General features: G+C 42.5%; 1 protein-coding gene across 10 annotated transcripts in view; it reads left to right on the top strand.

The window, feature by feature from the left end:
• The window catches only part of ZNF462 (zinc finger protein 462), a 110,762-nt gene that overhangs the window by 45,579 nt on the left and 52,158 nt on the right, over positions 1-13,025 (top strand). For all 10 annotated transcript variants that reach the window (XM_050948151.1, XM_050948157.1, XM_050948152.1 and 7 more), the window contains 3 exons: positions 4,192-4,443; positions 4,897-10,373; positions 12,030-12,194. In XM_050948151.1, the coding sequence (XP_050804108.1) occupies positions 4,224-4,443; positions 4,897-10,373; positions 12,030-12,194 (5,862 nt within the window). In that variant the 5' untranslated portion in view covers positions 4,192-4,223. Of the gene's footprint in view, positions 1-4,191; positions 4,444-4,896; positions 10,374-12,029; positions 12,195-13,025 lie in introns of those variants that run through there.

Genomic DNA, 13,025 nt, shown 5'->3' on the forward strand with positions numbered 1-13,025 from the left:
TGGTGATACTAAAATTGAGCTGGATGGATGTTCTGTGTGTGCTCGGCATGACCTTTTCAGTTGTGGTTGTTCATGTAGGTATTCTTAACTTGTGGAAGCACTGTTGACTCCATCTCAAAACAGAACAGATGGGTAGTCAACCCTAGAAGCTCTGTTTTGAGGTCACAATACTTTAGGCTTCATAATTATTTTGTTTTTTGAAGCACCAAAACCACACACTTAAAGTCCCTCAAAACTATTTGTACTGAAGTTCAGTTGTTGCTAAGATCTAGGAGAAGAAAGGTAGAGAGAATGGGAGACTTCAGCCTGAAGCTTTAAAACTACAAAAACTTGGAAATCTGTTTGCTCATGTTTTTTTTTCCAGTTGGAAAATCAGAGTGACTCTTTTTTCATATGAAACAGCCATATAATTTAAGAAAAGTTTGCACTCTGTGTAGACCAAACAAATTTAGACAAACTTAGTGGTGTATTTAATTTCAGTTTTTCCCTAGTTGCCTGAGGGGAGTAGCCTGACATTAATATGGGTATTTTAGAAGCTATGATATCGTAGTTAGCATGGTCACAAGGCATGGGTTGGAATATTTTAGAGGTCTTGCTTGATATATGGATTCCTTGAATGGTTTGTTATTTGGGGGCTTTTTGTTTTTGGTTTGTATGTTTGTTTAAAACTTTGCTTTGGTAGTTCAGAAGCTTCCTGTTCTGCTTTTGATTTTGCTGATTTGGTAACAAAAATAAATAAATCTTGCTGTCACGATATCTGAAAAAAAACCCAACAGAGTGTGTGTTTACTAAAAAATCGGAATGTTGAAGGCAGTGTTGGTACATGAACCTACAGAAAGTGTTGCCTTTGCTGCCTCATGATGGACAATTGTGCAAATCTTGCTTTGTCTCCTTTATTTGGTGCATGTCTTGACAGACGATCAACATGTGCACTGAAAATGTGCTCTTTTTTGCTTTCTGATAGACGGGTCTCCATTGGTTCCATATCCCTTGCAGACAAGAAAAAAAATAAGGAATGCATCACATTTCAGTTTCTTTGGATAGTTTAGCCCAAACTACAAGTTTCTGGGTTTTTTCTTCACACAGTGCTTGAATTTTAAAGATAAATGTGCACATAGTAAGGCAAACTGCCTCACAAAGTAAGTTTCATTGTGATTTCAGTACGTGCCTTGGTGAAAACTGTTTCAGATTGAAGGCCATTCAGCTGTACCTGAGGATGTTTGTTCCTTTCATCTTCTGTGAGATTAACCTCTCCTATGACTCAGTGCTGCTTTTGTGGGAGAGGCCCTAGTAACATTAAAGCTAGAACCCATTAGAAAGGCTTTTCCGTCATTTTGTAAAAAAATCTATAGCTTTTACTAATCTCATAACCTTTTATTTGCTTTGTAGCAGAACAAGAAGACTGCTGGTTTGAGTTTGTCTAGACAACAGCTAGCATCCTTGAGAATAACTTCAGAAAGTGCCAGAATATTAAAGAATGGTAACTTTATATAATATAGATGCTCTAACTGCACCGCTGAAGCCGTTGCATTTATCTTGTTCAGAAGCTCAATTTTTCTTCCTTCAGGTTTTTTTTTTTTTGGTAAATCGGTCTAAAAGTTCCCAAAAGACACACAGTAGCAAGATTTTTTGTTATGTTCTTTCTAAAGTGACTGAAGTTTTAAGGAAAGAGGTTTTTGTTTTTCCTCTCTTCCACACAATGGAGCTTTCAGAGAACCTCTTTTAAAAGGAATAGCTACAGCCTTTGTGTTGAAGGGTGTGTCTGTTGGCAGAGTTTGCTGAAGCAGACAGGCTGGCTGGTGATTAACAAAGGTCATTAGACTTTGGAATCTAGCAAGCAGAGTCAGATGGTATGTCTTCTGTGCATAGAAGAACGACTCTCAAGAGGCTGAGGCATTCTGGAGGGTTCCTTCCCCCCATACCCCTCCCCCTGTTTAAGAGGGCATGCTGTGTGCTGCTTCAGTCTGCAGGACAGTTTGGACAAGTGTCTTGCTTCAGTAATACTTTTGTGCTGGAACTAATTAACACATTTATCATTCATGGGATAAAAGAACCTTCAGAGATCTTTGCAAATGATCAGTTAGGGACAAAAGGTGCTGTTTCTGACAGTGCATGGAAACAGCTAATTCTCTGTTGAAAAAGGCAAATCATAAGAAGGCAAGTAGTGTTCTTATGATGATGCTTTTTCTAGCATGAACCTAGCAAAAAATTTTTTTAAAAATCGTGTGCTCTTCAGATGAAGCTCAGATAAGTGAGGCCATGTTGTGCACAAGCTGGAGGCTGAGAGCTTCTGAGTGCATGAGTTGTCTGAGCTAAAATGGCTGCTCCTAAAGCTCAGAGGACTAGGGCAGCTTAGTGAGTCTTAAAGCTTCAGTGACGCAGGAGCTCATATCTCTTGAAAGTGTGATAAACACATTCAGCAGAGCTGTGGCTTGTTTGGCTGAGATGAAAGGACTAAGCTTTGGGGGATGGGCAGTGAAAACTGGATGATCTGCTTTTCTGTGAAGTGCTCTAAATGCAGGAGTCGTCTGCTCCATGGAAAAAAAATTGTTTTCAGGTCTAATGGACTGTGCTAAAGGAGACGTGGGGTGGGGCTTCACTCACTGCTGTAATTTGATCCAGAGCAGAGATAGCAACCTCTTCCACACAATTTGGTCTGGTACTTGCACAAAAAAACTGGAGTATCCTGATTATTGTGTCTTTGCTAGCTGGAAAGAAGCTGGTGCAGTGTTCCTTTTCTTTATGGGGGACTAAGGAGGAAAAGGATAAAATGCAGTGTGCATAGTAGTGTAGGTAAACATCTGGAGTGTCTGTGTACTCAGTCTGTCAAGAATTTGACTTGAGAGAAGTTTATTTTAGCAGGCTATCAGGAGGAACATTCTTGTATGTAAAATCCTGATGCAATGCCTTCATTTATTGCATTGACATAATATTATTGGACTTTGATCTTGCTGTAGAAGTAATTTTATATTCTACAATAAATGAATGGAATTTTCATCATAAAATATTTTAGCTGCCTTTCCCTCTATCAGACCTCTGGAAGTCCTAGGTTAATGTAGCCCAGTGGAGCATGTGGAAAACTTAAAGAAATAATTCATTCATTAAGATAATAAGTTGCTACTGTGCCCAAGAAACATATGAGGTAGGAGGACCTCTGCCTCTGGCTTTTTTTCCTGTCTTTCTTCTACAGCAGTCCATAAATTTTGAGCACAGAGACAAATTCTCCTCCAGAATTATGTCTCACTGGATTAACTGGTCATGTACTGAACTACAGTACTTGACTTTACCAAGATCAGTGTGTCATGTTGTATATCAAATTAGGGTTTGTGGAAGAATCCTAGGAAGCCATGAAACTTTGAGGAGTGGTCTTTTTTTATTCATTGTGCTGTTGCAGTGTTTTTATTAAATGAAAGCAGAAATCCCTTCCTCTACCATCCACCATCCCATCAAAATCCTGATCCCAGAGACAGAGTATAACTCTGGGCATATTTATGGGAATATCAGACAAGAATGTTGCTATCATCTGTGTTTGGTGGAATTGTTTAGAGGTTGTGCAATAATCTGTCAAAAGTCAACGTATCCAGATCTCTCATTGCCATAATGTCTCTTTTTTCCATCAACGTCAAAACTAACTAGATGTTTAAACTAATTGAAAATGCAAGTTTCCAGTGGAGGCTTTTTAATCTTTAGCAGTGAAGTAGTCAGTAGTTGTTGAACCTGCAGGAAGGTCAGTGCTGGTCGAAAAGAGGCACAAATGCTGTTTTCTAATAGCAAATGTCAGTGCATGAATGGCTGGAAGTAATGGAGCTGCTCAAATCACGTGTGCTTCCCATGTCTTTATTTGAGGCAGAGCGTCAATGTAGCAATAAGCCCATAGAGGAAGAACCTGAGTAAGGGAAAAGGCAAGAAGGCATGGTCTACTGAATCAACATCCATTGGTCATAAGGCTTGAATATTTGTAGAGCCCAGCTCAGCAACTTGTGAGCCATTTAGGTAGGACTTTCTGTTAATTTGAATTTCCTTGATGCCTTTCAACATATTGAGTAAAAGTTGAGTTCCTGCTTCTGTAATGTTAGCATTTCTGGAAGTTACTAAAACTTATTGCTGACAAGCTTGGCTTTACTTATTAATCACAGTTCACTGAATGGTGTTTCTGTGACAAGTGCTTCTCCCCCATTCCTTTACTTTCAGAATTTCCTGATGTAAAAGTATTATCCAGGACCATGGAGGTGCTGCAGTGCGATGGCTGCGATTTTCGAGCTCCATCCTATGAAGACCTTAAAGCTCACATTCAAGATGTTCACACTGCATTTTTGCAGCCAACAGATGTTTCTGAGGAAAGTCCTAGCCAGCCAAGGTCTGGCTCCATGAATGCTAGCAACCAGACAGAGGTCGAATTTTCTTCTATAAAGGATGAATTTACAATTGCAGATGAAATTGCAGGTAAACATAAACCCCTCTTTCTTGTTGCCTGTCTTTACTTTGTAATTTTCATTAATTTTCTTATAATGACAGCAAAGTGAGCATTGTCTAATTACTGCCATATCAGTTCTGATTACTGTTTTGTATGTAACCACTGAAATGGGGAGTTACCTGTTTTTTTATCATCAAGAATTTTAGAAGTTTTTTTTGTGTGAACTTCTGAAACCAGTGTGTTTATTTAAAAAAAAAATTATTTTAGAAGTAATACATATTCACGTTATGTCCCACATATCAGAGTTTTGCAATATGTGTAGTAGAGAAGCATAGATAAGATAGTCCAAGTGCATGCATTTGAATACTGATGTACCCAATGGGATGTGATTTTTGTTGAATATTGAATTATATCATTGAGTGGTAGGTGGGGAAGAAATTGTATGTATTTATGTCTTGTGTTTTTTTTTTTCTTTCTTTTAGGGCAAAATGCAGTTCAGATGGGGACTGGAAGTTATTATAGCCATAGCCAGAGTTTTTATAGCCAGCACATGGCCCCAAATCCTAAACCAACAAACAAGTTTTTCCAGTGCAAATTCTGTGTGCGTTACTTCAGATCCAAAAACCTTCTCATAGAACATACCCGAAAAGTGCATGGCACACAAGCTGGAGGGAGCTCGGTGGGGCCGCCTGCTGCTGGATCCTTAAATTACAACATCATGATGCATGAAGGGTTTGGCAAAGTTTTCTCTTGCCAGTTCTGCACCTATAAATCACCAAGGCGTGCAAGGATTATTAAGCACCAGAAAATGTATCACAAAAATAATCTAAAGGAGAGTTCAACTCCCCCTGCCACTGCAGCTGCCATATCTGAATCTGCATCTGCATCCGTGCCAGTACAGGAATCCTGCAAGGAGCTACCTGCTGAAGTAGTAGAGCGTAGCATCTTGGAATCCATGGTCAAGCCTTTAACAAAGTCCAGGGGCAATTTTTGCTGCGAATGGTGTAGCTATCAGACCCCTCGAAGGGAACGCTGGTGTGACCACATGATGAAGAAGCATCGCAGCATGGTAAAAATACTGTCAAGCCTGAGACAGCAACAGGATGGAACCGGGTTGCCTGATGTGCAGAACAAGAGTGCACCGAACTCCGCCCCAAACTCCAACTATATCTCTATGAATGCTACAGGACGTGAGATGCCGAATGCCAATATCTCAAACTTCAGAGGTTCTATGAGTAACTCCCTTATCAGACCCAATTCTTCTACATCTTCAAAGTTTTCTTCTGTGTCTTATCCTCAAATGAAGCCTAAGTCACCTCATAACTCTGGTATGGTTAATTTGTCTGACAGATCCCGCTATGGAATAGCTGACATGACAAATTCTTCTGCTGACCTGGAAACTAATAGTATGCTAAATGACTCTAGCTCTGATGAAGAGCTAAATGAAATAGACAGTGAGAACGGCTTGAACTCCATGGATCACCAGACCTCAGGAATGTCTGCAGAGCAGCTGATGGGATCTGATGGTAACAAATTATTGGAAACAAAGGGGATACCCTTTAGAAGATACATGAACAGGTTCCAGTGTCCTTTTTGCCCTTTCCTCACTATGCACCGCCGAAGCATCTCCCGCCATATTGAGAACATCCACTTGTCTGGGAAGACGGCTGTATACAAGTGCGATGAATGTCCTTTCACTTGTAAGAGTTCATTAAAACTTGGAGCTCATAAACAGTGTCATACAGGTACAACATCAGATTGGGATGCTGTGAATTCCCAGAGTGAAAGCATAGCCTCCTCTCTGAATGAAAGCACAGTGTCTTATGAAAGTGGAAATATAAATGGCAGGAAGTCAGGCGGAATGATGGAATCCGTGCAGCAGCAACAGCAGCAGTCCCCTCAACCCCACTCGCAACACCCTTATAAATGCACGCTGTGCAACTACTCCACAACTACTTTGAAAGGTCTCCGAGTTCATCAACAACACAAGCATTCTTTTTGTGATAACTTGCCAAAATATGAGGGACCGTCATCCAATGCTCCACAAGAGAGTGAGGTGGATGCCCATGCTGCCTCCAGCACTGTGAAGAAAAGCCAGACCTCAATTCTTGGGTTATCATCTAAAAATAACTTTGTAGCTAAGGCCTCTCGAAAACTGACAAATGACTTTCCCCTAGATCTATCACCCGTGAAGAAGCGAACTAGAATTGATGAAATAGCTAGCAACTTACAGAGCAAAATCAACCAAAACAAGCAGCAAGAAGATGCAGTGATTAATGTAGAGGATGACGAAGAGGAGGAGGAAGACAATGAAGTGGAGATAGAAGTAGAATTGGACAAGGAAGAAGAACAAACAGAGCCATTGATGGAGGTGTCTAGTTCCTATGCACCCCAGCAAATGTGGGGAAGAGATACTAATGATTCTCAGAAGGAGACTAATTTCAGGAACATGCCGCATGATTATAATTCCACCAATGGGGCAGAAATTGAGCTAACTTTATCTGAAGATGAGGAAGATTATTACTGCTCTTCTGTCAACATGAAGGATCATCAAGGGCCTAATGCATCTCTTTTGGGCAGCCAGTCGAGTATGTATGGATCTGATCAAAACAGTGAAAATGCAGAGTTTAATGATTCCGGACGGCTTTATTATTGCAAACACTGTGACTTTAGTAACAAATCTGCCAGGAGTGTTAGCACCCACTACCAACGGATGCACCCTTACATTAAGTTCAGCTTTAGGTATATCTTAGACCCTAACGATCATAGTGCTGTGTACAGATGCCTTGAATGTTACATTGACTACACCAACTTTGAAGACCTGCAGCAGCATTATGGTGAGCATCATCCTGAAGCTATGAATGTACTCAACTTTGATCATTCCGATCTGATCTACCGCTGCCGCTTTTGCTCTTACACTAGCCCGAATGTTAGAAGCTTGATGCCACACTACCAAAGAATGCACCCAACTGTTAAAATTAACAATGCAATGATATTTTCAAGCTATGTAGTTGAGCAGCAAGAAGGGTTAAATGCAGAGTCGCAAACACTGAGAGAGATCTTGAATTCTGCTCCGAAGACCATGGCAACTTCGACCCCAGTGGCCCGCGGGGCTGGCATGCCTGCTACATTTAACAAAAATGCTTCAAAGAGTTTTAGTCCAGAATGTGAAAATCAGAAAGAGCCTTCAGTTAATAGCGTTGTGGTGTATGACTGTGATGTGTGTTCGTTTGCAAGCCCTAACATGCATTCTGTTCTGGTGCATTATCAGAAAAAACACCCTGAAGAAAAGGCTTCGTATTTCAGGATTCAGAAGACCATGCGGGTGGTGTCTGTCGACAGGGGTTCTGCCTTGGCTCAACTGTCCTTTGAGCTGGGAACTCCCATCTCCCCAAAACTGTCCAACATGGCTTCGCAGCCACCACCTCCCCCTCCACCACCACCAGACCTCACCACTGAACTCTACTACTGCAAGCACTGTTCATATAGCAACCGCTCAGTGGTAGGAGTGCTCGTCCACTATCAGAAAAGGCATCCAGAAATAAAGGTCACTGCGAAATACATTAGACAGACGCCCCCCACAGCAGCAATGATGAGGGGTGGTGAAATGCCACCAGGCATTCAGAGGCCACCAGCGTCTATGCAGCTGAACAGGGGCAGCTCTGAGAGCTCTGTGGCTCCCCTTGAGAATGAAATGTTCTTCTGTCAGCATTGTGATTATGGAAATCGGACCGTTAAAGGCGTGCTCATTCATTATCAAAAGAAGCATCGTGACTTCAAAGCCAATGCAGATGTGATCAGACAGCACACGGCCACAATTAGGAGCCTTTGCGATCGTGGCCAGAAAAAATTGTCCAGCAGCATGCCTGCGCCCACTTCCAATGCAGAGCGGGACAAGGCTAAACTCAGAGCTCTCAAATGCCGTCAATGTTCCTACACATCACCTTATTTTTATGCACTGAGGAAGCATATTAAGAAAGACCATCCAAGTCTGAAGGCCACAGTTACATCCATTTTACGATGGGCATTTTTGGATGGCTTAATAGAAGCTGGTTATCACTGTGAATGGTGTATTTATTCACATACAGAGCCTAGCGGTTTGCTCGTGCATTATCAAAGGAGACATCCTGAGCATTATGTTGATTATACATACATGGCCACTAAACTCTGGGCAGGTCCAGATCCTTCCCCTCCAGCCCTAGTGATGCCATCAGAGGCAAAAACCTATAAATGCAGAGACTGCATTTTTGAAGCATCTTCCATTTGGGATATTACAAATCACTATCAGGCTTTTCATCCTTGGGCCATGAATGGGGATGAATCTGTGTTGCTGGATATCATCAAGGAGAAAGATGCTGCTGAGAAAGCTGGGACCCAGTCCGATGAAGTCGGGACTAGAGTTAATTCTGATGACCAGATAACCACATCACAGATGGAACAGGATGTCGATTGTGCAGAAGATTCCAGCCTTCCCCAGGAAAAAAATGTCCAGCTGGCCTCTGCAAACCCTGCGATATCCTCCACGCCATATCAGTGCACGGTGTGCCAGTCTGAATACAATAACTTGCACGGGCTCCTGACGCATTATGGCAAAAAACATCCTGGCATGAAAGTTAAAGCTGCAGATTTTGCACAGGACATAGACATTAACCCAGGAGCCGTGTACAAATGCAGGCATTGCCCATACATTAATACGCGGATCCACGGTGTCCTTACACACTACCAGAAACGGCATCCGTCAATAAAGGTCACCGCTGAGGATTTTGTGCATGACGTGGAGCAGTCTAATGACATGGCCCAGAATGATGTGGAAGAAACGAGTAGGATTTTCAAGCAAGGGTATGGTGCTTACAGATGCAAATTATGCCCTTATACCCATGGCACTTTGGAAAAGCTTAAAATTCATTATGAAAAATACCACAACCAACCTGAATTTGACGTGTTTGCGCAGTCACCATCAAAGGTGTCTGCGTCCATGGAGCCGGGGGGTACCCCCGAAATAAAGGCTTCTCCGGAAATTGCTGCTGAGGACATCGGAGAAGTTACCGTGACAGCTTCTCATTTCTCGAGCTCTCATCTCGTGTCTCACACGGTGTTCCGCTGCCAGCTGTGCAAATATTTCTGCTCCACCCGGAAGGGGATAGCCAGGCACTACCGCATCAAACACAACAATGTCCGGGCGCAGCCCGAAGGCAAAAACAACCTCTTCAAATGTGCTTTGTGTTCCTACACAAACCCCATCCGCAAAGGGCTTGCAGCACACTACCAGAAACGGCATGACATTGACGCTTATTACACTCATTGCCTGGCAGCCTCCAGGACGGTAAGTGACAAGCCCAGCAAAGTGATCATTCCGTCGCCTCCCAAAGACACCTCTCCTCAATTGAGTGAGGAGCTGAGGAGGGCAGTGGAAAAGAAAAAGTGCTCGCTTTGTTCCTTCCAGTCCTTTAGCAAAAAAGGCATCGTGTCCCACTACATGAAGCGTCACCCTGGCGTTTTCCCTAAGAAGCAGCATGCGAGCAAGCTGGGGGGCTACTTTACAGCTGTGTATGCTGACGAGCATGAAAAGCAGACTCTAGGAGAGGAGAGAAATGATTTTGAAAAGCCTGAGGTGGAGAATGAGGCTCAGGAAATTGAGTGGCTTCCTTTCAGGTGCATAAAATGTTTCAAACTATCCTTCAGCACGGCCGAGCTGCTGTGTATGCATTACACTGACCACCACAGCAAGGATTTGAAGAGAGACTTTACCATACTGGGATGTGGCACCCGCTCTCAGAGCTCTGCCTACCAGTGCAAGCACTGTGATAGTAAACTGCATAGCATGGCAGAACTGACCTCACACTTAAACAGTCACAATGAGGAATTCCAGAAGCGTGCCAAACGTCAAGAGAGGAGGAAACAGCTTTTGAGCAAGCAGAAATATGCAGATGGTGCTTTTGCAGATTTCAAACAAGAGAGGGTAAGAGAGTGTGTGTGTTCTCTCAACACCCCCCTCCCCGACAGCTTATTATTAGTGTACACATGCATGCTCTTTGGCAGCCAAACAGCTACAGGCAAGCAAGTGACTTAGTGTGCCGATGAGTTTTGTAAATCAATGAAACGTTCTAGCTCGATTACATTCTCCCCCCCCAGCCCACTTCTGTATCCCTTTCTAGAGCTTCCTAGGGGATTTCTGTTTCCTCCTCTCTTCCTGTGAGTAACCTCCTTATCTGGCACTTAATAATGTGACTTTCTATTAGAAGGCCCCTGGCCTCTGTCTCTTTTCCAATCCCCCCCGCCCTCTCCAGTCATCATCCCTTGTAATAATACCAATTTCCTTGTCAGGAATAGCTTACTCAGTAAGGCTCGATGTCAGCATGATGGGGTAATATAGCTGACAAGGAGCCTCAACCAAAACCTATTAATATCAATGAGCATCTATCTAATGACTTCAGGCTTTGGATCAGGCCCCATATGAACTTTGGACCAAATGTTGTTCTGTTCACTGGTGTAAATCTGAAGTAACTATTTGCCATTGCGAAGGAGTGATTCATAGTTTATATCGGAGTCACTCAGTGGCAAAACTTGTCCTTGTAATTAAAAATTAATAATACTCTGTCACTAGGCAGAAATTCAGAATTCAAACTATGCAAATGTTTTACCTGCATATTTTAAAGGCATTAACGAGAGGTTACTGAAAACTTGAGAGGAGATTTTGCAAAGCAGCCTAAGGGATTTAAACACATATTATCCATCTATGTTAATGGATGTGTATATATCATACAATCATACAATATCAAGGTCGGATGGGACCTCAGGAGGTATCTAGTCCAACCTCCTGCTCAAAGCAGGACCAATCCCCAACTAAATCATCCCAGCCAGGGCTTTGTCAAGCCTGACCTTAAAAACCTCTAAGGATGGAGATTCCACCACCTCCCTAGGTAACCCATTCCAGTGCTTCACCACCCTCCTAGTGAAAAAGTTTTTCCTTATATCCAACCTAAACCTCCCCCACTGCAACTTGAGACCATTACTCCTTGTTCTGTCATCTGCTACCGCTGAGAACAGTCTAGATTCATCCTCTTTGGAACCCCTCTTCAGGTAGCTGAAGGCTGCTATCAAATACCCCCTCACTCTTCTCTTCTGCAGACTAAATAGTCCCAGTTCCCTCAGCCTCTCTTCATAAGTCATGTGCCCCAGCCTCCTAATCGTTTTTGTTGCCCTCCACTGGACACGTTCCAATTTTCCAACATCCTTCTTGTAGTTTGGGGCCCAAAACTGGACACAGTACTCCAGATGAGGCCTCACCAATGTCGACTAGAGGGGAATGATCACATCCCTCCATCTGCTGGCAATGCCCCTACTTATACAGCCCAAAATGCCGTTAGCCTTCTTGGCAATAAGGCTAAGTCGTTTAGGCTGCTTTGCAAAATCTGTACCTCTGTTCTTAAAGTACCAAGGGAGTGGGCTTTTTCTTTTCTATTTGGACAAACAAAAATGGCTTGCCTAATTGTTTTTTATTTTAAAATCCATGCTGTTGCAGGGTACATTTGTAATCTCTCTCACTCTTTTGGTTAAGTTAGTTCTGGAAGCAAATTTCCATGTATATGTTGATTATACTGATGTGTTCCAACAGACATTCGGTCACTTGGAAGATGTATCAAAATTTAAGGAGAGGAAAGTTGTTGGATACAAATGTAAATTTTGCGTGGAAGTTCATCCCACCCTTCGAGCCATCTGTAATCACCTTCGCAAGCATGTTCAGTATGGGAATGTCTCTTCTGTGACAGCTACCGTAAAGGTGAGAATTATAAGAACTGGCTATGTGTTTGTTTGAGATTAAGGCCTGATCAAAAAGCTCACTGAAGCCGATGTGCAGACTCTCTCATTAAATTCAATTTTGATTAGGTACTGATTTTCCTAGTCATCAACCAAATCGAATGGACAGTCTTCTTTGTTGTCTCTGGATTATTTTAATGCTAAATTTTTCAGATGTTAGTTACAACTTTCTTCTACCTTTGATTTGGGACATGAAGACTGTTTTTTGCCACTGAGTATATCCCCTTTATCTTGCATAAAGGAATTTGCCTTGTCCATGGTAGAAAGCATAGGCCTCTGAGCAGGATGCTCTTGTCCAGCTATTCTGGGCTACTTTTCTACTGTCTTTGCCTCTGAAGGCAAAATTTTCAGAAGAGGAAACCTGAAGTGTGTACACACAAATGTACATGAAATTGTGTGTTACATGCTTGCATGCATAGTTACAACGACAAGCAAACTGGGTATTTGTATCCGTAAACAGCCATTCAGATGGCTAACTTGTCATTTATCTGAGCCATTGGCCCAACTAAAGAGGCTGATTGTAAATGCACTTTGTTCTTCATGTGCAAATGGACTTTTGCTTCTAGGAAATTTGGTGTGCAGGGGAGGACTAGAGGTTACTTCCTCACAGCAGGTTCTTCAGGATATCAACTGGGGCATGTGCATGCAGTCATGCAGCAGGAGCTGTGAACACATTCCTTTTGCTGCAGTGAGAATTCAGAGTGGGTTGAGTAGCAGAGCTGACCCCACAATCCCCTGTTTCCTAACCCCTGCTGCATACTACTATAGGGCAACTAAATCCAGAAAGGTCTGA

The sequence above is a fragment of the Gopherus flavomarginatus genome, chromosome 3, assembly GCF_025201925.1.
Source record: "Gopherus flavomarginatus isolate rGopFla2 chromosome 3, rGopFla2.mat.asm, whole genome shotgun sequence".
NCBI classification, from domain to species: domain Eukaryota; kingdom Metazoa; phylum Chordata; order Testudines; family Testudinidae; genus Gopherus; species Gopherus flavomarginatus.